We start from the raw sequence: 25455 nt of genomic DNA, 5'->3' as shown, positions 1-25455 counted from the left end.
TGCATTTTCTTTTTGTGAAATCTCTTGTTAATAAAATATACATTTTGAACCTTTCACTCACCCTCGTGCCAAATCCTACCAGTATATGTGTGTACTTGAAACAGGTGGAGAGGCAGTCATATTTGTCTCATTTGTCTTTCTGTGCTAAGGTGTAGTCTGTCTCTAGGGAAAATTTACCAACTTTAGATATTTCTGTAAATTAAAAAAAAAATTGGGAGTGCTGGGTGGTGTGCCTCTCATGGACCCTAACAAGTTTATTTACTCACAATGCCATGCAAACCTCAAAATGTGACTATAGTCACGCATTTTCCCTGTATTACTGTGTCATAATATTCTGTTGTCAGAAAAAACACAAATTTCCTCCCACCCAGCGTTCCCCCAGGTCTCCCGATTAAAATGGTACCTCACTCACGTGGGTGGGTCAAGTACCCGGGGCAGGCAAGGGCCCAAAACTTATCACAAAACAACCTGGTTTTGCAAGGGGGGTCCCATAAGTTTTTGGGCCCGGGCTCGGCGGCCATCTAGGGAAACATACCAAACCCACACATTTCTGAAAACTAGTCACCCCGGAGAGTCTAGCGAGGTATGGCTTGCGTAGCTCCCCCAACATTTTCCTACCCAGAATCCCTTGCAAACCTCAAATTTAGCTAATAAAATCACTTTTTTTCTCAAATTTTGGTGTGGGAAAGTTCTGGAATCTGGTAAACTTTTTTAGCAGGAGACCTGGGGGAACGCTGGTTGGGAGGAAATTTGTGGAGCCACGCAGATTCCAGAACTTTCCCACACTGAAGTTTGAGAAAAAAGGTGATTTTGTCCCAGCTAAATTTGAGGTTTGCAGGAGATTCTGGTTAGAAAAATGTTGGGGGACCCATGCAAGCCATACCTCGCTGGACTCCCCCCGGTGTGTAGTTTTTAGAAATGTGTGGGTTTGGTAAGTTTCCCTAGATGGCCTCTGAGCCCGGGGCCAAAAACTCATGGGACCCCCCTTGCAAAACCAGGTTGTCTTGTGATAGGTCATTTTGATTTGTCTCAATAGGTTTTGGGCCCTTGCCTGTCGCGGGTACTTGACACACCCACCCAAGTGAGGTACCATTTTTCTCGGAAGACTTTGGGGAATGCGAGTTTGGTGGAATTTTGTGGATCCACGCAGATTCCAGAACTTTCCGCCACAGAAATGTGAGGAAAATGTGTTTTAAAAAAAATATATTAGGTTTGCAAGGGATTCTGGGTAACAGAACCTGGTAAGAGCCAGTCAAGTCACCCCATCCTGGATTCCCCTGGGTGTCTAGGTTTCAAAATTGTATATATTGTATACAAGCTTTATTCAATTTTTGTCATAAAATCATAAAAGCATACAATTATAAGGACGTTTCATAAAAAGAGGTTACATAAGATTACATTTACAAAATGATTTACATAGTAAAAAGAATGCGTTTAGGTTTAGTCACAATTATTTCAAGTTTCATTCCAATTTGGATTAGATTAAATACAATGTTCGAATTAAAATTATTTGTCTGCGTTTCGCTATACCTTGTAAAAAGTCATAACTAATTTGTACTCTGTATGTCACAGCCTAAGTTCTTTTTCCTGGCATAAAACACTGCCCATAAAAAAGACGTCATTCTACACCACATCTCCTCTGACGATAATGATTGTAAATACAGATATGCAGAGCGACATTGAGAAAAAGACATGTGTTTAATAGGCGGTAGAACATACCACTTTCTACATTTTGTATAAAATTAACAAAATAGCAAGCACATGCATTGTATTCTGGGGCATGTTGTCATTCAGGGGCAATTAATCAAGTTTGAAGACCGATTATTCATAGTGGCAAAAGTAATTAGTCTGTGAAATATATCTAATCTTAGGCGGGTCAGAACGAATTTGTGGCGAACATTTAAGACAAGTTTAAGGTATGGCTAGATAGTAAATGTAGTTAAAATCAGTTGGTTTTTCAGGACACTGGGTTTAGAAAGTTCAGTAGTAATTTTAAGAGCTTCCAGGTGTGCCGTTGCTTCCTTCTTAAGCGATTTTCTACTGATACTCCCCATTGTTTCCGGTTTCTCAAAATACTCGGGGTGAGCCATGTCACCAAAGAACCTTTCAACATATACCAGCCATGGAATACGTGAATAAAGTGATGATTTTAAACAGTCGCAAATTATTGCTTTGTTGAAGTCTGTATGGTCAGAAGTCCAGATTGTATGCCATAACAGTATTGGTTCTATCTTAATCATATCTTCAACAAAGGGCATACCAAGTTCAGAGTGGGATACATACACTGAGGTGCTTTTAAGGATTGCTAGAAGGTATCTAATAAGTAGTTTTCTTCTCCTTGTAAACCCTCCGCACTGCTTATATCCCCATATGCCCGCCCCATATAATGCTATGCTAAGGCACTTTGCTTAATATATTGTCAGCATAGTATCTGGGGGGTTTGAACCCAGTTGTATGGCAAAACGTATGAGGGCCCAACATGCCTTACTGAATTGGTTCTGTCTGTTTTCGATTGCGTTATTCCATGTACTGGCTTTGTCGAATAGGACTCCTAAGAAAGTGTCAGTGAACCCAATTTCTTCCCCTGTTATTACTATATCCCTACATTTTATGTTTTTTCCCCACATTTCATAATGTAGGTTTTTGATTAGTTCACATGGAGCCACAGATCCTTCATTTAATCAACAAAACCAGTCAACAGGGACTGTAAGGCCAATGGGGTGCGGGCCATTAGTTCTGCTTCGTCAGCATAGAGGAGGGCTGGGACAGGGCGAGTACCTATCTGTGGAAGATCTTTTGCCACAGCCACTAAAGTTTCCCCACACCGTTAAAGTATAGTGTAAACAAGAAGGGGGCTAGGACGCCGCCCTGCCTGACACCTCTCTCTACCCTGAATGATTTCGTACATTCCCCTTTGGCACCAATCCTAACCTTTGACCTGTACCCTGTGTATAGGTCTCTCAGGGAACTGATGATCGGGGTGTCTACCCCCATGTCTTTCAATTTTGACCACAATTTTTCATGCAACCCACAATCAAAAGCTGATGAGAGATCTACAAAAGCGAAGTAAAGCATCCCCTTTCTCATCTTAACGTACTTCCTGATAAACATATTTAAAATTAAAACTCTGTTCAATTGTGCCTATCCCGCTACGGAAGCCATATTGGAGATCTGATAATTTCTGATTTTCTTCTGCCCAGTTCTGTAGCCTTTCTAAGATTATGAATCCTGCTATTTTGGCAATCAAAGAGATTGGCCTGTAACATGCCGGATTTAGATGGTCTCCTTTTTTATAGATGGGAACAATAATTGACTCTCTACTTGATGGCAGGAGGCCTACAGTGCATATGGCCCTTAGCTATAGTCAGTAGTGGTCCCCATAGTTGATGTTACTTTTATACAGATCTACAGGGATGGCATCAGGACCAGGAGCTTTGCTGCATTTACTTGATTGTATCCCGTTGATGACCTCATCCAGTGAAAACAGGGAGATAGGGGCAGTTTGACAGATTATCATTATCAAGGTGGCCTTGGGGCTGTGAGTTTGTCGGGGAGGGTAAACAGAAGATGTTTGAGAAGTGCTAAATCCATTCATCTACTAAGATTGCGAGTTCGATTTTGGGGGTCACGTCTGTACTCCACTGGGATGAGTTGATTATCTTCCAGCAGGTTCTTTCATATTTACAGATGCTTGCCTGCTGCAATGTATCCCAGGCATCCTCTCTTAACTGGATTTTCCTTTTCTTCAATGCCTGTTTATACAGGGCTCTGCAATGCTGGACCTCATCAGTGATACTCGGTGTTCTATGCAGTGCCTTCCTCAAGAGCTTGTGAGCTTTTATACATAGTGCGTCAAACCAGCCCTTCACCCTCCTTTCTCTGGTTCTGCTGCTGTTAACAAACATGATCTCCCTCGCGCCCTGAGTTATATTCAGAAAGGCAGCAATAACTTCAGCAGGGGGTGTGGTGTCCTTTAGGTATAGATCAAAAGCCTCTTGATTATTACTTATTAGGTGATTGAGGAAATATTACGGAATGACCTGAGTCCAACGTAGGGTATAATCATTGGGTTGGGTAATTCTATTCTTTCTGTCTGATGAGAGGTATGGTCGGATCCCTTTTTTTTTTAAAGAACGGGTCAGATGATAACTGGACACTCAAGGGGAGGTGGTCTCTGAGCGAGATTGAATGAGTTAAAAAATTAAACACTGAACCGGCCGATCGTTTTGTCATTAAAATATGATCTATAATACTATTACTAGAACACTCATTAAAAGTTTTCTTCCTGAAAACATGAGGGATTGCAATCTCGTTGGCAAATGTTAAATCAAATTTAAGCAGCAGTTCATTAATCTTATTGCCATATAGACTGTGCATAAAATGAGTGGTCCTCGCCCTCAATCTCTAACATACCACACTGTTTGTACGAGCATGCCATACATTGGCGCTTATTAAAATTTCCTCCCCACAGGATCGTCAGATGTTTTTTACTAGTATTGCCTATACCCCCTAAATCGTTATTTAGGTCCTGGATAACGTTCATTATTTGTTTTGTGGTGGCGTTATAATAAAAATTAATTATTACCATTATTGCATCACCTTTTGTCTCAAAGACTATTATTTGATAAAAACAATTCTTTACGTTGGGGATATTGGGGATAATTTTTATGAATTGCAGAGTATTAGCTATATAAGTACACAGACCCCCTTTCGCCCTGCCATGTCTTGATGGGACAGCTGAGGTAAAATAGGTTCTATTTATGTGGATATGTTCTGTGAGCCATGTCTCTTGTACGCATATAATCGGATAATCCACTATGAAGTCTAGCCACTCTGGAGTCTGTATTTTGTTCCAGAGGCCGGCCGCGTTCCAGAATAGACAGCCCAGACGTTGTGGCGTTGTACTATTTGCCGTAATATTTTGCGTATCTGTTAGATTCAATGGGGGGGTTATCCTCTATCAGTTCCGGGGATATTACGTTTCTGCGATTCCTGTGATATGACCCCTGGGTTATTATCTAGATAATTGGCTAGGTTACTAACTTAAGCTGAGCAGAAGTCTGTGCCCTGCATTGGCCCTGAGTTCTGAGGGATTATCATAAAGGCGTTTCCATCATCAGTTGAGCTAAGATTGCCATGTCTTCTTTCTTCGCCAGCTAGTTGGGCCTCCCTTTTGAGCCAATCTAATCCTTCCAGTGTGGAACAGGCAGTGAAATCTGTTTGATGTTTGTATATTATAAATGGGGGACCTCGGTCTCTGGTCAGTACCACTGAGAGGTCTTAAGTTGTTCTTTGGGTGAGGAGAACGGTAAAAATAGCCGAGAGGTCGAACAGTGATCACATTACCGTCATTATTAATGTACCCCGTTCTATGTAAAACCGCCTCAACCAACTCCAGTGTACCAAAAGACAGTACCACACAGTCACCAGCCTGTTCTTTCTTGCCCTTCCATACCCATTTCACTCTTGTTGCCATCTTGAAGTTATGAAATAGATGGTCGGTTAGGCCCGATCTCGTGCCCAGCCAGTTAAGAGATTTATTTCTTAAGGAGGACCAACTTTCTTTACTATTTGGGGTTAATGAGGGAACATTTGTCGGACTACCACGTAAGGGGCCGCTGGTGGTGGAAGATTCAAACGGTCTGATATTTGTTCTGTATATTCTCTAGGGTCTAGGAGCCGTTCTTGGAAATCTAATGGTGCACCAGTGGGGTCTGATCCGTTCTGGTTGTCTCCAGAGTGTGCCCCATTCATTTTCATACCTGTGACCTTTTTACTTGCTATATGGCGGTAGGGGCGTAGGCTAGAACCAGTTGATTCAGTATACTCTATAGTTCTCTTGCTTAGTGGTTCTATTACAGGTTCTGAAGGAAGGTTAGGGACAGTATCATGTACTAAATTCATCTTTTGTCCGGAAGAAAAGATTGTCAGGAGTTCCAGACATGAACTGGTTTTTTGTCTCTACTTTTAATAGCCTGAATTGTATTGCCCCTAGTATTTTATATCCATGTTGGTCAAGATTTTTAAGTGCTTCTACCAAAGAATCAGTTTGTTGATAATGCTATTTTGATTGGAATCTGGGAGGATTTTATTGGGGGCAGTTTAGTTTTGGGCCAAGCCCTGTACATAGGGAGTTCCCTTTTTGTTCCTTGTTGTCTTATTGCCTTGTTTAGAGACTGCACCCTATGATCTAGGTTTTTTTGCAATTTTGAGTGGTGGTGAATTAGACCTGGTGGGTGACAAAGACTCAGAAATGAGTTGTGCGCACCCATTTCCCTTGTTTGCTCCCGCCTCTTCTATCATCCTGCTTGAATCTCTCCCCTCTATCCTGTTTCCAGGGGTTTTTGAGTCATTAACCAGTACCTGAACTGACGTGGTCTTAGTGGCCTCACCTAAGGATTCTTCCACTGTGAGTATCTGCTTTTCTATGGCCCCCCCATTGCTCCTGGGCTGTATCTTAGTAATGGCAGTTGGGATTTGTCAGGGGAGTGAGTATTTCCTAACGTAGCTGTATGCTTTCTTTTGCCCATATTTAGCTTGCCTGTTCTGTTGGGGCGCCTTGCGCTTGTAGAAACAATAGAAATTTACTCAGTTGGTTTGGTGCGATTGAATAAAGGCACAGTGAAGGGACAAAAGGTTATAGTAATAAACCGAGCTACGTTGTTAATTAGAACTTTAACTAACCTTATCACTCCTCCCCTCTCCCCAATCAATTGGTATAGTTTCCAACGCAATGGAAAGATACCTTTGTGTCCTCAGGCTACTGCTGTTCAGTCAAGATGATGCTACTAAGCCGTCCAGGGTTCCCTGCAATTCCGTTGTTAGGGGGGTGGCCCCACCCTGCCTCCTCCTATCACCGACGGGTGCAGGACGGGCCCTCCCTTGGCCCAGGCTTCGCCCGAGCGCATCCCGCGCCGCAGGGGGAGAGGCAGAGCTTTAAGCGCAATTAGTAGCGCCTCCCCCTCATTAGCGGTATCAGGGCGGTGATGCGGTGCACACTGGGGCCTGCAGTCCTGCCCAGGCTGTTGTTGCGGGCAGAAATGAGGAGATATGCGGCCTGGTTAGCAGCGGTGAGTTTTTCTGCTCTGGGATAACGATCCCACCAGAGTACTTCCACCTGGATGCCTCCCCAGCAGAAAGAAACAAGAATGCACGATTCACTGCAGGTCAGAACAGCGTCAGAAAATGTATGTTTGCTAGGTTTCTCTAGGTGCCGGCAGAGCTAGGGTACAAAGTCTACAGCTAGGGTCCGTTTTCACTGTGAAAATGTGGTGTGTCCACGTTGCATTTTGGGTCGTTTCCTGTCGCAGGCACTAGGCCGACCCACACAAGTGAGACACCATTTTTCTCGGAAGACTTTGGGGGAGGCGGTGTGGGTGGAATTTTGTGGATCCACGCAGATTCCAGAACTTTCCACCACAGAAATGTGAGGAAAATGTGTTTTTTTGACAAATTTTTAGGTTTGCAAGGGATTCTGGGTACCAGAACCTGGTGGGAGCCAGTCAATTCACCCCATCGTGGATTCCCCTGGGTGTCTAGTTTTCAAAAATGTATAGGTTTGCTAGGATTTCCTAGGTGCAGGAAGAGCTAGGGTTCAAAATCTACAGCTAGGCACTTTGCAAAAAAAGGGTCAGTTTTCACTGTGAAAATGTGGTGTGTCCACGTTGCGTTTTGGGTTGTTTCCTGTCGCAGGCACTAGGCCTACTCACACAAGTGAGGTACCATTTTTTTTGGAAGACTTTGGGGAACGCGGGGTGGGTGGGATTTTGTGTATCCACGCAGATTGCAGAACTTTCCACCACAGAAATGTGAGGGAAATGTTTTTTTGGGACACATTTTTAGGTTTGCAAAGGATTCTGGGTAACAGAACCTGGTGAGAGCCAGTCAAGTCACCCCCTCCTGTATTCCCCTGGGTGTTTAGTTTTTAAAAATGTATAGGTTTGCTAGGTTTCCCTAGGTGCTAGGGATCAAAATCTACAGCTAGGGTCAGTTTTCACTGTAAAAATAAAGTGTCCACACGTTGCGTTTTGGGCCAATTTGTGCCGCGGGCACTAGGCCTACCCACACAAATGAGGTATAATTTTTATCGGGAGATTTAGGGTAACACAGAAATGTAGAGCCACTGTTATTACCTATTGACTTTTGATGCATTTCTGTCTTCCAAATGATAGACAATGTGTAAAAAAAAATATTTTGAAAAATGACCTATAATTCTCATGCTGGTATGGGTCCTCACAATTTCGGAAATGTGCAAATATCTACTGTTTCTAAACTCTATATTTTGTTCCAATTTCAGAAATGCATAGGTGTCTTTCATACCGATTTTTCCATGTATATATTTTCCCAAATATAATTGCAATATACCCGGTACATAATGAAAAACCATTGCCAGACGCTGCTCAGTTATTGGCTCTGGGTTCGTCGGGTTGTTGGTGAACCTACAAGTCCTATATATCCCCACAACCAGAAAGGTCCAGCGGATGTAACAGTATATTGCTTTCAAACAGCTTTCACAATTAGAAGAAGTGACAGGTGAAAACGTTGGCATAAATGGCTGTTTTTTATCAACTACTTTTCAATTTTTCCTATATTTAACTGTTAGTTTCTATACAGAAACCTTGAAGTTTCTGTATATATATGACCCCTTGATGAATTCAGAATGCTGTCTACTTTTCTAAAATGTACAGCTTTCCAGGATCCATAATTGCTTTCATACCCATTTCTACCATTAACTGGAAGAAGGTTAAAAGCACAAAAAATAGCAATAATAGGCTATATCCCAGTAAAATGCCAAAACTGTGTAAAACATATGTTGGTTTTCTGGCAAAGGTCTGTCAGTCCCTAAAAGCTGGGAAAATTGGGATTTCAGCTTCACAAACCCTTTGTTGACACCATTTGCAGGGGAAAAACCAGACGCTTTCATTTGAAGCACTTTTTCCCATTTTCCCCCCCAAAACCGAAATGTAGCTGTATTTTGGCTAATTTAGGGTCCACTCCCGGGGAATCCACAAACCCTGGGTACCCTTAGAATGCCCATGATGTTGGAAGAAAAGGACGCAAATTTGGCGTGGATACCTTATGTGGTCAAAAAGTTACAGGGGCCTAAGCGCAAATTACCCCAAGCAACCCAAAAAAGGCCTAGCAGCGAACGGGTTAATTACATGAGACTGGCAAAATCTCTAAAGCTGTTTCTAGGTCAGACCGAAAAACAAGATGAAAAAGGGATGCTTGAAATTGAATTGCCTTCAGTGTCACAAGAGTTTACAGTATTTTGTGGCCTCATCATTTATAATATTGCTGAAATTGATAGATAAAATAATTTGTTATGCAATTGAGGCTAGGTACAACAAGTTGTTTCTAAACTCATTTTTGTGCACATAGCAATGCTAGTATTGTAGATTGACAGCACTGATAAATGCAGGTCATGCTTGAAGTTCTAGATTTTTTTTAAAGAAAATCTAACACTTTATTTTAAGATTTACGTTCATGCTCAACTTTTGTACAATCGAAACACATTATCAGTAGAAAAGAATAAATTGGAGGCTACTTTACCATTTCCAAGGCACCACGGATGACACCACAGAGAAGATTACAGAAACATAGTGAAGATCTCCCTGCTGGAAGCTCTTCTACAAAGTCCACAAGAGGATTCTTTTCCAAAATTAAGGAAAACTCGTTCTTTGACCGATTATTGCAGGTGACACTCGGGGTAATGCCAAGATACATCTTAAAGGCAACCTGAAAATTAAAAAGATCAGTGTTACAATGTGAAGCTTTCCGTAGACAGAAAATGAAGGAGAAAATGTGAATGCTTCATTAATTAAACTCCATGTAACCTCCTAGTAGTTTCTTTAATATAGGTAAGGCTTTTTGCAGGAAAGAAAGCCAATAACATAGCACCTCTTAGTGAAACAACAGCCCTACCCTTAGCCAAGGCAAGTATATAGAAAATATATATGCCCGTCATTGAGCAAGTAGGGGGCCAACCCACAGCACTCTCACTTTTCTTCAAGGTAGGCAAGTAAGGCCAGCTGCTCTGTCCGAAAATATGCAACAGTGAACACTACACTAGGGCAGGCATCACCTGGCTAAGGCTTCCTTTTTCCCTCACTAGTTTCACAATGAAGTCTGGGCAGGTGACTGCTGACCCCGGGCCATGTTCTCAGTTCTGAGGTGGATGCCTTCTTAATCTAAAAAACAATTAGGGTAAAGGAGGCTGAGCACAGCTGACCTAGGTACCGCTTCACTTCCAACATTAAAAAGCCATGCATCTAAAAACACAAAGAAAGCGTTGTGGTTGATCGGATGTGATATTGGTTGCAGCACAAACCCTAAACAGAGTATGCAAAGTACCCTGTACACTTAGTCCTAGGTGGAATTCCAGTTTTTTTCAGTGACCTCAATGCTGATGCTCCTAATGAGTTGTATTTGTTACCCTCACTTACCTTATGGTGGCATGCTTCATCATCGGGCCTCATCCTGGTCCCTGTAAACCTAGATGGGCTCTGACATATTTCAGGGAGCACTTTTGGGATTACCACCGATGAGGATCTGGTTACTAGAAGATAAATAATACTTAGGATGCACCCTGGTGCCCCTTTCGTTTAGGGAGTTCCTGGTTTTGGTAAAAGTTATGCAGGAGATCTAAAAATAATTTAATGTTCTTGATATTTAGATTCTTCCTTTTGCTGGCTTTTGTGCACCATCGACACTCTGGCTCCACTAACAAGAGATAGCCTCTTCCTAGTTGTTAGTTTTAGATCTGGTTCCAAAAGGCCTCTTGTGGACCATACCAAAAATCTTACAGTGGGCTTCGAGCCTGCCCATTGCTTACCACTGGTTAACTTTAGTGTCACTCTTATTTGATGGCTTCCTTTTTCCTTCCTGCGTTAGTCCCATCCCTGGTGCACTGAGTCTTTTGATATCCCTTTGATTGACTGACGGGAATCATTTCACTGATCACATTCAGTGAACAATTTTGTTTCTTTTTCTTTCAGCACTCAATAAAAGTGCATGTTTTTTAGTTCTCCCACATGTGCTTCTGCCCCCACCACACACATTACGTTTTGCTCCCTCATTTCCCCCCAGGCTCCCAAGGTTCGTCGACTGCACCGCACCCCGCCTTCAATTTTCTTTTTTGATTTATATATTTTGTTTCTTCCCAGTCACAGCCTCCCTGTTGCTTTCCCCCAACCACTCACCGCACCTTCTATCCAACCAGCCTAGTGCTCGCACTCCCAGCTTGCAAAACCAGACGTGAATGGCACATTAAAAAATAATTGTTTTGAGGAGAGGATGATCTTTTGAGAGATTTTACCAAGTGGAGATATTTAGGATCACAAAATATAGCTGTACCGGTAGACATTGACAGAAATCATCATAACTTAAATGCAAACTTTTTAACAAATTGTGCATCCAATAACACGCTTTACAAGCAAATGGTGTGCCTATAAAATACCTCAATAAAATGATAATCTAAAAAGCTGGTGTACAACGGTGCTGAATTGATGAAAAAGTTTCAATTTTTTTATTCTCCAACCATTCTAGTGTATGCTATTCTTCAGCGAGCGAGAGCTTTATTGTAAGACTGCTGTTTTGTTGGTGGGTGTTGTGAGAAGTTGGCCTGGTATATGCTGTCCACTGGTTCTAGTGGGCACCTTGCACCAGTCCAAACTACCCTTATTGATGATTGGGTTAAAGACAACCTTTATTGAAAGCTATCCTAGTGGTAGCTATGGAGAGCAGCCTTCAGGCTAAGTCTCGAAGGAATGTAAAGAAGCTTGGTTACCAGATTAAATCCTCCTGAATGACCAAATGAAAGGAGAACCACACAAGGTATATATAAAATATATGTATTTATTACTAAACACTCTCTACTAACCACTTTATGAGATTAGGGAACAAGATACACAATATTAAAGCACTAGAACAACAGTAAATAGCACAATACACAGTGGGCTCCAGGGGGAGACCAAACCATATATTAAGAAAGTGGAATAACAACCACTACTTGACTAGACACTGTGCCAGAGCATGTAGAATCGCTGGGACCCCAAGGAACCACCAAAGGTAGTGGCACAGGGTACCCACAGGGGATGCGTGCAGTGTGAGAACACAGACGCGAGCTCTGTACAATCCTATGGGAAAGTCGCGGTTGGAATTTTTAAGATTAAGGATACCTAGGAGAGGACTTTAAGCAAACCCTTTGGAACATAGAGGGTTCTAAGGCCAGCACCCTTGAGAGTACCATGGCATCCGAGTTACCTATCCCAGGAGAGCCGGGTGCATAGGGGTCAAGTGGTGTCGGAAACGCTCATTGATTTCAATGGCATGTTGCGAAGAAGTGCTGCTGCCGGGAAGATGAGAAGTGTCTGGTGTGATCCAAGCCTGGATCGAAGCAGAGAATAACCTGAAAGCAGAGGGGACAGAGTCTGGGTCACTTCACAGGTGTTTCAGTTGAGATGAGGTGAAACTTGACTCTGCAGCCACGGGGACCAGGAGACGGAGACGACAAACAAAGTCTGCAGGCGAGCTGTCCCACGAAGGATGTCGAGTGCTGGGGGGTCAGTGTCTGGATTGGAAACCAACAAGCCTTGACAACTGCAACCCACGCGGTCAGAGAAAGGATGTTTCGGTGTGGACCAGCAAGGTCCTGGGGACTCCCCAAGCAATGGAGAGTCAGGGCACGTCTGGAGCAACCAGGAAGGCCCACTGAAAGTTAAAGTTGCCTTCACAGGGACCCACAGGTCGACTGACCAGTGATCACGCGGGGACCTCAAGAGGAATCACAAAATACCAGCCCTCGGAACACTTGTGGAGTGTAGGCTTGTAATCTTCAGTGGAAACGCTGCTCGGGGTCAGGACTACAAGTAGCCCAAAGCACAGCCTGAGGGATCGCCAAAAAGCATATGCTGCTGCAAATGTGCATGGTGTCCAGGGGTACGAGTTGCACGGTCCCCACGAGGGCTGCGGGTCTCGGGTTTGCTGAGAGCACTAGTCGACCTCGGGGAAGCTTGGGAACCCACCTCCTGTGTTGCAAAATCTTCTGAGTCCTTCAGGAGCTACGTAGATGCAAACCGGTCAGATGCGTTTCAGGTGCCTGCTTTGCAGGGAAGTAACTCCTTTACTCCAAGGGAGATTCTTCGGTCATCCAGCGTAGTATAGATAGTCGAAGTACTTGGTTTCTGTAGCAGAGTTTTGTCCAGGTAAATCCAAAATCCTGTAGCCAGGGGTTCCTACTTTATACCCAAGGAAGGGATGGGCAAAATCTGGGGACCCACCTGTGGGAGGGTGAGGACAGAGGGGTGGCTACACCCATGTCCTTTGTCCAGTTTCACACCAGAGCAGGGGCTGATAGCCGGTTTGAGCTGGACTATGCACAGGGACACCAAATGTGCCCCCAGTGCAGACATCAAAGCACTCTCAGAGTGCACCCACCCAGCCCCAATACACTAAAGCCTGTCTGGGAGGTGATCACACCTCCCTGTGACAGGAATCCTATTGTCCAGCCTTCCCCTGCCGGTGTTTCATCCAGCAGCAGGAGGGCAGATTTGTGTCTGTGGCTGGCAGCATCCATTTTGTGATGCCAGGGTCTGTGAAGTTGGTACCGTGTGTACTGGTGCTGTCATATTTCTTCCTCTAGTAGGGTGGAATCATACCTCCCACATCAGTTACTGGTGTGGAGGTATGATTCCAAGGTGTTTGACACCAAACACGGCATGTTTCCATGCAGCCGTTTTAAAGTTAGCATTTACGGCGAGGTTATAATGCACTTAAGTATATATGGTTGGCTGCCTCACAAACAACCCCGGAATAGAGGTTCTGAAGCCTGCAGAGGTGCTCTGCTCATGCATGGGCACCCTCTTGCATAAAACCCAGCACCCGGCCTTCAGGATTGATAAGGCCTGCCATAGGGGTGACGGATATATATAGTGAACCTATATCTAAGTAAGGGGTGCATGCACCACCTTACACAGGCTTCTGTAGCAGACCTGTTGTGTCATTTTGAATGGTCTCCCAGGGCGGCATAATACATGCTGCAGCCCCTGAGAGGCCTCTGGGGTACCTATGCCCTAAGTACATAGTATACCATATACTATGGACTTATAAGGGTACCCCAGAATCCAATCTGGAGTGTACCTAAAGTACATGAACAACCAATTTAGGGAGAAAGCCGATAGACTGGGGTCCTGAATAGCAGGATCCCAATCACACTAGTCAAAAACCAGCAAAACACCAGGAAAAAGGTGGGGGTAACCATGCAGTCAGATTGCATTCTCCTACAAGAGTCCGATGTCACCATTCAGAGCCTGGTCTGTTTTCTATGTCTTTGCGGAAGTGTGCAGCTAGTAGCACCTTGCTGCTGGAAAGGGTAGAGCTCGTGGGACGAGCAGTCACTGCCAACAGAGGGGCCAGGGCAAAGCTGTTACTACCAAGCTCTATTGGTTGGTGACATTTATATTTGGCGAATGTCTGGCCCTGCCACTCAATCACTGGCACAAGTTCAGATGTTTTTGTTACTTCAAGAGTGGCAAGCGAAAGAAGTGCTGCTAGTGTGGTTCTCTTTAGCATGCTGTACATTACAGATGGTCACCACGATAAATTCCACTTGTTTGTGCAGTCTTAGGACAACTGGGGTCATATAATGGTAAGAGTGCTATGCCGCCCTCTGTGCAGTGGTGCATTTTAAACAATGTACACCTGGCGCAGACTTGGGCATTGTGCCATATTACCATCAATTTGCGGCTCTCAAGGTCAGCCGCAAACTCGGAGCTGTCCTGGGGGAAGTACATAAGGGAAAGATGGAGTAACTGCTTCAAGCAGCCACTCCTTCTCTCACAGTGTAGGTGCCACACAGCTGCACTGCAAAGGTGTACAGAGCTCCCCTTGCAGGCTAGTGCGGTGAGTTATTGCACCACCTGCTAGGGATGTCTGGCATCCCTTCTGAGGACTGTCTTCAGGGGGCGTACGGATTGTGGGACACTTTTTTGTGGAGCTCAGTCGATGAGCCTCCTGATTGCCTCTTTGCCTCTGCTCCTGCATCCATAATATGGTGTGGTGCAGAGGCAAAATATTGTGCCTCAGGGAATACCCTCTGAGGATAGTACTGGCACTTTATATGCATTTGTGTTATCCGTATTACAGAAATCAATCAATCGGGGGGGTTTGTAAAGCGCGCTACTCACCCCGTGAGGGTCTCAAAGCTCCGGGGGGGGGGGGGGGTGCAGCTCTGCTCAGCGGAAGAACCAGGTCTTGAGTGTCTTCCTGAAGATGTTCAGAGCAGGGGCGCGTCTGATGTTGATTGGGAGCTCATTCCAGGTCTTGGCTGCGATGTAGGAGAAGGCTCTTCTGCCTGTTCTGGCTCTGCGGGGTGTCGGCGAGGGCGGCGAATCAGAGGTTTCTCTTGGGTACGTGGAAGGAGATTCTCTCGTTGAGGTATTGGGGTCTTGAAAGTTAGTCTCTTCTCAATGGGGAGCCAGTGTAGGTTCCGCAGGTGAAAGGGGTGCAAAAGCAACAGTGGCCCCTTCTGTAATACAACAGTGCCCCCACAGCACAAAAAACGGATGCACATGTCCTTATTCCTTCCCTCCTTCTGGGCACTGACTGTAATGCGGCCCCTAGTCAGTGCCCTCCTGCTCCTAGGATAAACAAAAGTGTGATATGACATGTTTTGTTCATCAAGACATAACAAAGATTTCATTGAAGATTTTGTCCGTTTCTATGGCAATTGCAATCCTCTTTTTTTAGATTATTTGTAATTGGCAGATACAGAAATGCAATGGGCCTGTCTGTACAGGGTGAAACGTGAAACCAAGCCAAGCAAGTATGATAAAAGTGTAGCAGGTTGTTGGAGGGCAGGCTTTTCACACAAGAGTCTGGAGCTCCAGGGGAAGGAGGTAAGCTCTTTGTTCCATGCGAGGCCTGTAGAAATAACGAAACACAAGTATATCCTGAGAAGGAAGTTTATTCTCCTCTTCAACACAACCTCAATCCAGTCAACTGTAGGGGTGGGCGGAATTTGCGGAATTAACCTTCGCAAATTATCGCGAGAATGTTTAAAATTATCGCAAACAAGCAGAAATATCGCGAAGATGCGGAAGTTTTTTTCCGGCATGTTCGCGCGATTTTCTGCATGGTTGCGGGTCGCCAACTTACCCATGTGGCTGCTTGCGGGCGCGGCCATCTTGTTTTGAGTTGTTCTCGCGGTGCATGATCGCGAGAAGAAAGACGTGATCGCGCGACGCATGACGTCACTGCGGGCGCGAACTGTCGCGAGACAGCGCAAATGGCTAAAAACAATACAACATCTCATGGAGAACGCGACCGGATCAAGAAAACTTGTCGGCGAACGCAGGGATTCAGGTAAGGCGATCGCGCGCGCGCGAGAATGTATCATTTTACAGCGCGAGCAAGAAACAAATTATCGCCAAGCTGCGGAAACCGGAATTTTTGACATTTTCGCGCTCTCCGCGGAACGCAAAAATGTCAAATTATCGCAATTTCCGCGAACGGAACGAAATTTTTGCCCAGGCCTAGTCAACTGTCAAACCTGTCAAGCAGCCAGGAGAATGATCATGGAATGTTCCACTTACACAAGGATGCAGGGGGAAGGTGAGGCTAGGCCAATACATATAATAACATCAATTAGATGTTATTTGTCAATTGAAGATACTTATACACTTAACAATAATAGCTGGTAATTACAAGGTGCATAAGAAGCATAGGGGAATCACAACAAGGCCCTTCGTTTACAGTCTTGTTTGGGCTCCATCCTCCCTGCACCTGTAATCCACCCCAGTCTCTACCAAGCACACAGACACAAACATTCTAAGCAAGTTCGCATTCCCACAGCATTCACGTGCCACATTCCACAGCATGACCACTCAGCCCATACATACACAGACACATCACATCTCTACAAACCTCTTATGTGTGACTCAGTTCAATGTGAAGAAAATTAAGCTTCAAGCGCAGTTCAGGGCGAGTCTCATTGGTCAAGGGGGTTTTCTAATCCCAGACCGCAACAGTTGTTGAAAGAGAGTCAGTAGCAGCCAGTGCACTCATTATAGCAATAATCCCTTTGTGAGTAATTAAACAAATACTATTGTGAAAATAGGTTCAATTTGGAGGATGACAAATACACTGAGGAGTTCGTCAAATTAGGTAGCAGGGATAATTTTCACTGTAATCCGGACTCCTGTGACAGAACTACGCAGGCAGCCTGTCTGGCAGTTCAGTCGAACAGGTCAATCATTGCATATAAATGCTCCACCGTAAATTGCAATGCATTTGCATACGTGAAAAATGCTAGCAAAAACGGTGAAAATACTGATGCACAAGGTCCTTCACTCTTTCCCCAGGGTGCTCAACATTCCCCACCACCTGCCATCCCCTTTCTTTTATTACATTTATTGTGCTAATGCTCCACCCTGACCTACTGGCTTTGCCAGCGCAGCTTTCTTTTTCTTTCAGCACTCCATGTGAATTCACGTTTTCTAGCACTCCTCCTCGTGTGTTGCTTCCCCCACCAACACCAGCCCTCTCCCACAGTTGTTCCATGTATCTACCTCATCCTCCCCCCACACAAACACAGTTCATCCATTGCTCCGCAACGCCACCCCCCCTCATGGCTTTTCTTCTTCTGGTTTTTTTTCTGTGACAGGAAAAAAAGAATCATTGGCAACGCCAATACATCTCAGCAATCCCCAAACTAATGGCCTTGTTACTGTGAATGTCTTTTAGCCCTGTTTTCCAGCAGCACATCTGATGTTAAGCATGACTGATAGCCCAGAATCACAGGATGTTGAGCCGACGCAGAGTCTTTTCACCTCTCATGTTAAGTTTATTGTCCTGCCCCGCCTAACACAAAAAAGCGCTATGGCGTGGCCTGAGCTGGCCACATCTTGGCACTTTTTTTTGGTGACTTTCACTCATGCTGAAGAGCAGATGTGTTGCTCGACAAAATGCCAAAAGTCATTCACATTGACCAGGCCAAAAGATCGGGCATTGCTGAGATCTGTTGGCTTTGCCATTGCTTGTTTGGTATTGACAGGGTCTTACTGAACAAATGTGGAAGTGATAGTGAGAAACAGTTGAGGAGCTCTGAAGCGAATCCAGTATGTGATGTAAAGGTCAGAGCTGCCGACAGGGGAATTGGGGAACCAGGTGTGAATCTCAGGGTCGGCTGAACTGTTTGTAATTCTGGGTAAATCACTTGTGCTACCCCCTGCCTACAACAATTAAAGTGTCATTGTGCAATGTAACTGGAGAGCACTTAAAGTGCTCCAAAACCATTGAATGCTGTTAGCACTATAGCAAGATGGATAACTGAACAAGCACTCCAAAACGATTGGATCGTGCAAAAATTAAAATAAAGCAGCAGCGACAAGGGAGGTAGTGGGGGGGACGGTTTAAACAGGGAAGCAGGAGGGGATGGGACAATGGGCACGCATAGATGGGAGAGGGAAGAAACAAGCAACAATGAATGGGAAAGGAATACCTTAATTGAAGCAGAATCAGCGTCAAAAATGAATGTGTCATTGTGGAATGTAACTGGTGAGAACTTAGCACTCCAATACCATAAGCTCGTGTTCGCGATACGTCAAGACGGAGGACAGAGTGAATGCTCCAATATCATCAGATCATGCAAAAAAAATAAAAAAAGGTGCTGTTCATGTTTTAACAACTTTATAAAAAATGTATTTGTGCATGCATTTTTGTGGCATATGTGTGTATACAAGGGAAACTGCCTGGAAGCAGAAGTACTTCTATGGACAAAGAAAGAAAAATAGCTGCCCTAACCGGTAGCAGTGTAAGAAAAGATGTACTTGGTCCATGCAGTATATGATGGCCAAATACAAGAAGAGGTCATGATGCCCTTATACCGTGATGAATGCAATCAAAGAGAACGAGAGTGACGCAGAAGTTTAGAAATAGTAGAAGATTGGTGGTGTGTAAACCCACAGATAAAACACAACACATCTCTTTGAGGCAGTGCATGCACTCTCTAGCCATGACGTAAAAACAATAGATTACGCACCGATGAAACCTATTGGCTTTGCCAATGCTGGTTGTATTTAGAAACGGGGAGATTAAGTGATTTATCCATAATCACAAAATTGGAAACAGGCCGAGGCTAGAAAGATAATATGGCGTCCTTTTGGGAGAGGGTGTGGCGTAGGGGCCAGAGCTGTCGACTACGACACTGGTAAACTGAGTTAGAGTTTTGCCGTCAGCTTAACAACCTTGATTTTGAGCAAATAACTTAATCTCGCCATTTCTACAGAAATGAATGTGTCCTTGTGTAAAGGAACTGGTGCTAATGTAAAGCACTCCTCTACCTTCGTCTGGTGTTGGCAGTATATAAAACTGCACAAAAAAACAGAAAGAATCACAGTGTTAAGCTGGCTTCCAGTAGTGAACATGAGGAAATGCATCACATCACCAACCACATTAAAAGGACTACTTTTGCCATTGACACTGAGGGACAGGCAGACCTTGATGTCATCAAGACTCAGCCAGACTCAATTTAATTCAAGTTAAGCAACAATGGTGCATATAAACTCTTCAGTGGTAAATACAGAAAAAGTAAGGAGGGTTCCTGAAATGAGAAATTTGAAGAGATAAGAGTCCCACCCGATGACATGAGAAGCAACAAGGAGCGACACGAACAGTTTAATCATTTCACACAGGAGAAACGTGGCTATGCAATTACAGCAGAAGACAGGTACTTTAGAAGCTCTGACATGCCTGGTAATAATTCATACCTGATTCACTTGACGTCTGCTTTTCCAGCTATAAGCACTATTGCCAAATGACCACTTATGGTGTAAACATACACACCTAGTACCACCACGCATAGGAAAATACACAGAGACTACACATGTGTCAAGTAATAGAAGCCGTGCACCCATGCTCCAGCCGTGCACACATGCTCCAATCAGCACATCAGCTGTACACTAATAGGACATTAAAAGACAAAACACCAACACTCACTAGAACAAAACGGACTACGATGGGGGTTTAAAGCTGTGACAGGGGAGGGTGGTGATTTGTGTATGGGGCAAGCACTGGGCAGTGCGAGAGTGCAAGCAGAGACGGGAAGGAGGAGGTGGGAAAACTGAAAGCAGCAATGCAGGGAAAAACAGTGACGGGGTCATCTGTGGATGGGCATGAGGGCAGAGACAGAGCTGCTAAAAGCATAGGCACTGTGTAGAGTGCTGACAAAGAAAGAAAAATGTAGGTCCTAAAATGGTATTAAAACTGGAAGCAGTGGGAGTTTACAAGTGCATTGCCCATGCTTTGAGGAGAGGGCTATACACAAGAAAAGGCATGACCATGCATTCTAGGGAAAAATGGTGACAAAGAATATGAGACAGAAAATGGAGTGAGCAAATGGGAAGCCTGTGGGTGGGCTGAAGCCCAAACATTAAACACAACATGTCTCTTCGAGACAGTGTGTCTGCTGTCTAACTGAGAACTAAAAAAGAGAGAAAAAAGTGCAAGCATCATTCCGTAGACACGTGCATGCTGATGTGGATTTGCATACATGTGAACGACCACAGAATGGCGTGGCCACCAGCATCATCATCATGCCTTTCTTCGTAGATGCAACACAAGTCAATTGGTCAATAAAGGTGTGAGCCCTTTTGGCTTTTCTAATGCTTGTTGAGCTGTGCAATGCTTCTGATATTAGGGGGTGGGTTTGCTGTCCAGTAGGTGGTCTTGCTCAAGGAAAAATACCTCTGCAACCTAGGTTTAGACAGTAGGGCCCGGCTTACTGCCTAACCCTACGTCATGCCTCATGGATGATTTTTTACAAAACGTGTGTCCCATATTTAATTTCTGAATCCAGTCAAACACACGTCCCACGCATTTCAGGAATAGGCAAAGTGGATGTTCTTACCCCCAAGCTAGTGGAGGCCCAAGAGCATCGGGATACGGTTGGGTAAGTGTAGGTTGACATTTTTCGTGGTGAGATATTTATGGTTGAAGTTTTGATAGTTACATTTTGGAGTCTATGGTTTAAAAAAAAAATATATTATTTAAATCTAATTAATCTTATATATGTTCATGCTGATCACTTCCACCTGAAATGTTATATGTGGGTAAAAGTGCAATTGTTTCAAATGTAGCCTGGTTGAACTCATTAAAGAGATTAAAGTTTTGAAGTAGGAAATGTTTAGTGATAATATACCTCCGAATTCTGTTTAAAACATGCTGCTGCTAGAAATGCTACAGTCTCTAAAATCAAAACTATGATCATCAGAAAACGTTTGTAATGGAGATGTTCTTCCAGAAAATAGCCGTTAGGTGGCAGTGTTGTATGGCAGAAATATAACAAAATTAATCAAGTGAATGATTTAAAGCCGGCTAAGCTGTCAGGCTGCAATGAAATCTATAAATGGTAACGCGGCATTCCTGCTTGTGTGTTGTCCCTTACATACGAGCAATTTCTCAATTCACATATGATAGAGCGCCATGTGATTCTGAGATTTGTAGGGGTGCATCATATTCACCGTTAGTCGGCACCCACATATAATCGATGTATGTCTAGGAGCGCCATAGAAATGTATTTGCTATAATCATTTAACATAGAAGTGTTAGACATGTAATAACGTTTTGCGAAGTTTAACGTTGCAAGTTATTATGAATGTATTTGGAATAATGTAGATGATTAGGTTTCACAATTCATGTAATGGATTAAATGTGTGCCACGTTAGAATTAAAAAGTAGGTTGCTTATTTACGAGATGATTATGTTGAATTAATGCTTGAAATGTGATTTCTTAGCGTGTTTAAATTTGTTAGGCCTAATTGCATATGTAGAAGAGAAGGCCTGTTCATTTCTTATTTTAGCTATATTTTACAGGTTGACAGGGATTTCTTGGTTAAGGCTTGAGTTGCCGTGAAATGTAAAACTTCAGGATGCGAAGAGCTTTCCTTTTCGTTCCCATGTTTCTGTTGCAGGTGCAAGGACATTTAGCTCGTTAGTGAGAATAAGTCTTTGTTTTAGGAGTTGAGATACGGCGAGAAGCCTACAGGGGAGTGCATTGGAATGTGCAACTGTAACTCTTAGTATGGAAGGTGCCTGGGACCCAAGGTCAAGCTAATGGACGATGGAAGATGGACAGCTCTGGATGGAAATTCACCAGAGGAAGACCTGGCTGAAGAGGTGTGCCGAAGGGCGTGTTCTGCAATTTTGGGGTTTTGTATTAGGGACATACTGCCGTGGGTTGAGCAGATGAGGTTTAGGCGGGAAGCTAGAAGGAGCATCCAAGATCGAGCTCTCACTAAGTGAAGACTTCTTAGGAAGTTTCACTCCTGACACCTTTTACATGATTCTCTGATTTGGGAGGGAATGCTAAGTAGGGATGCCACTTTAGAATAGAGTAGGGACAGAAATGTTTTAACTAATGATTCCAAAAATTGATATCAGCATATCGATTCTTTATTTGATGCTTTTAGAATCTGTAATTCTTTTTATTTTTAGTCAAATGCGAATTCTTCGTAGGCTAGCTTTTGTATTAGTGCCCATTTATCTTCTGTGCCTTGTATTGAGGTGCCTTTATGTTCAGATGTTTTTGCTCATAATAAAATCTCGGAAATTTTAGATCCTGAGTCCTCTATCCTTAATGATGTCAACTTGCGGTAGTTATATTCTGATAGTTGTGTTTACTCCCTCTACGCTATTTGGCAAGTAAAAAGATCCTGGCGACCTGAGAGGGTTCTTGCAGATAATTGGTTAAACAAGAATCCGGCCCTAGCAATTGGTAGCAGAGACGGATGGTTATTTCCGATAGCGAGGGAAGATTTAGATTAGGATAAGTGATCCTTGAGGCCATAGACGCTAAGTAATGGTGAATCATCAGATGGTGAGCAGCAGACGACGGCGGCTGATGGACATCGACGGAGAGTAGCAGTGCGGCAGAAAGCAGCAGTTCGAGGAGTGAGTATGAATAGGGTGAGATGTTGTAGATTGTGGTGTGAATGTTGAGTGATTGTGAGATCAGGCTGTGAGCGCGCGCAGCCCGGGAAAATCTTAGGCTCGACGAGTAGCTTAAGCGATTGGGTGTAGAAGACACCCGCGGTAGATTTTGTTAACCACCCGAAGGAGATCGTGAGGCGCCATCCATCACCTGGACCGAGATAGTGGGAGCGAATGTGTGAGTGCATGGCAACCCGACGCTGGTCGTGGGTTGTTGTATGTGGATTTGAGTATTTGTAACCTATCAGAGGCGATCTGTGAGACCGGCCTCGTGGCGTGGGCCCTCCCAACCAGCAAGCCACCCTGCAACCGCACCGATCCTCAATGTCACAGACTTCCGGCCACCATGGCCCAACATCCCGATGGCCGGCCAGGCCCCCAACACGCATGCCCGGCCGAGGGAGAGGGAAACCCCCCCAAGCCAGACCGAGAGGCGCCGATCCTGTCACACCTCTAGTCTCTTCCCCAAGGGAGGTTTCGATCGACCACCAGGCGCCCCCGGTGAGCGGCCGCCTCGCCTGCTGGGTGTCTGGAGTCCCTCCCGGACCCACCTGAATAGATCAAAGGGCCGAACGACAGGAAGCTCCGACACACCGCCCCCCCAGGCACCAAGACCCCTCTCGGCGAGGTCCCCGGACTTCTATCAGAAGAGAGTAAGCGCAGCGTGTGCGATCCTAGGTACGAGACCCTTCCAGGAAGGGCCTCCCCGCTCTTGCTGGGAAAGGTGGGTCTCCGGGTGGTCAGGAACGCATTCCGCAGCCTTCCCGGGGAACGCTTTCCAACATTTGGTGGCAGGCGACGGGATCCGAGCCAACACCGAGAGATCGTGCAGTAAATGGCTGACGCACTACCAAGAAGAAATGGAAGGAGAAACCTCCCTAGGTGCCGCGGGTACCGGCACGAGCACGATATTCCGAGAGGACCAGTTGGAATCTTATACGCACCGAGAACTGAAACAATTTTGCAAAGACCTTGGAATCGCTACCACCGGACTAAGCACGAAAGAGGACTTCCAGGGAGCATTAAAAACCTGGGTCGGGGCAGGAGCCCCCCGGACACAAACAGAAGGAGAGCCGCCAAACGAACCACGAAGCACCCTGGGGAGGAACGGCGCCCCCGAGGTGGGCCTATCCCCAGAGGAGCTAGCGGACCGAGAAAGAGGTCGCAACCACGAACTAGAACTAGCAAAATAAAAAATCGAGGGAGAGCTAAAACTGGCCGAAAAGAAGCTGGCGGTAGAACAGTTACGCCTACAAGGAGAACTCGAGGAAAAGAAACGACAGAGAGAACACGAAGAAAGAAAACTCCAACTAGAGCACGAACGTAGCCTGAAAGAGATCGAGCTCAAGGCTAAGAATACAGAGGCCAGACCTTCGGAAACCCAACCCCTCTCCTCCGCCGTGGAACCAAAGGTCCACATCCCCAAGGATGTGGTGAAGGAATACTATAAGAACGACGACATCCAGCAATGGTTCAAGGCCTACGAAGTCGCCATGACCTCCCACCGAGTCCAGCAGAAAGACTGGGGGGCCGGGCTGTGGGGCCGGTTCCTGAGCGAGGGGAGAGATACCCTGCTGGACCTGCCCTCCACGGTGCTGAACTCCTACAGTCACATGAAAGAGGCCCTAGTAGCCAGATATGGGCTCACCCCTGAGATGTACCGGCAACGATTTAGAGACTGCAAGAAGATACCCGGTACCACCTGGGTGGAGTACGTGAACTTTTACAGCCGGGCCTTGGACGGGTGGATCAAGGGCAGCAAGGTCTCCACCTTTGAGGAGCTGTTCGACCTAATCGCATGGGAACACTTGTCCGCCAATTGCTTTGTGGAGTTGCGCCAGCACCTCCTGGACAGCAAACTCACGGACCCTCGAAAACTGGCCGTCGACGCTGACCGATGGGTAAACACCCGGGCCTCCCGGGGTCCCGTGGGAGACTACGATCGCCACAGTCAGGGACCCCCCCGCCAGAGGGGCGGAGAGAATCAAGGCCGACCAAGAGAACTCCCGGGGGGACCCCAGCTCAGTCCCCCCCAGAGGACAACCTCCGCCCTTTCCAGCTCCACCTCCGACCAGCACCGGGCCACCGGGGAGGTCGGGGCCCCAAGTAAGGATCACCTGTTTCCGCTGCCAACAGACCGGACACTATGCCAGCGACCCTCAATGTCCCATGTACCAACGACCCGCAACGACCACCCCGCCGGCTCGACAAATGGCCTCCGTAGCCCTGGGGAAGAGATGGAAGACTCCGAAGAATGGGAACCAGCCGCCATGGCCTTGGTCTCCCTAGGGGACCGAGAGATGGTCCCCGGAACGTCCCTGCCCGCCAACACGAAGAAGTACCGATAGCAGGTGACGGTCAACGGTCACCGCGTCGAGGGCCTCCGGGACACGGGGGCGAGTGTCACGGCGGTTCACTGTCATCTGGTCTCCGAAGATCAGATCCTGCCCGACGCCTTTTGTCCAGTCA

At 45.4% G+C, this 25455-nt stretch overlaps 1 protein-coding gene across 2 annotated transcripts in view; it reads right to left on the bottom strand.

Annotated features, from left to right (window-relative positions):
• Positions 1 to 25455, bottom strand: part of TRAPPC3L (trafficking protein particle complex subunit 3L) — a 663369-nt gene that overhangs the window by 94878 nt on the left and 543036 nt on the right. For both annotated transcript variants that reach the window (XR_014963137.1, XM_085612167.1), the window contains one exon: positions 9553 to 9738. Coding sequence is in view for 1 of the 2 variants with exons in the window: in XM_085612167.1 (XP_085468293.1) it covers positions 9553 to 9738 (186 nt within the window). In the remaining variant the exon portion in view is untranslated. The remainder of the gene's footprint in view (positions 1 to 9552; positions 9739 to 25455) is intronic.

This window comes from Triturus cristatus, chromosome 6 (assembly GCF_964204655.1).
Source record: "Triturus cristatus chromosome 6, aTriCri1.1, whole genome shotgun sequence".
Classification (NCBI taxonomy): Eukaryota; Metazoa; Chordata; class Amphibia; order Caudata; family Salamandridae; genus Triturus; species Triturus cristatus.
The sequence above is the reverse complement of the archived record's forward strand: the minus strand, read 5'-3'. Positions and strand labels throughout refer to the sequence as shown.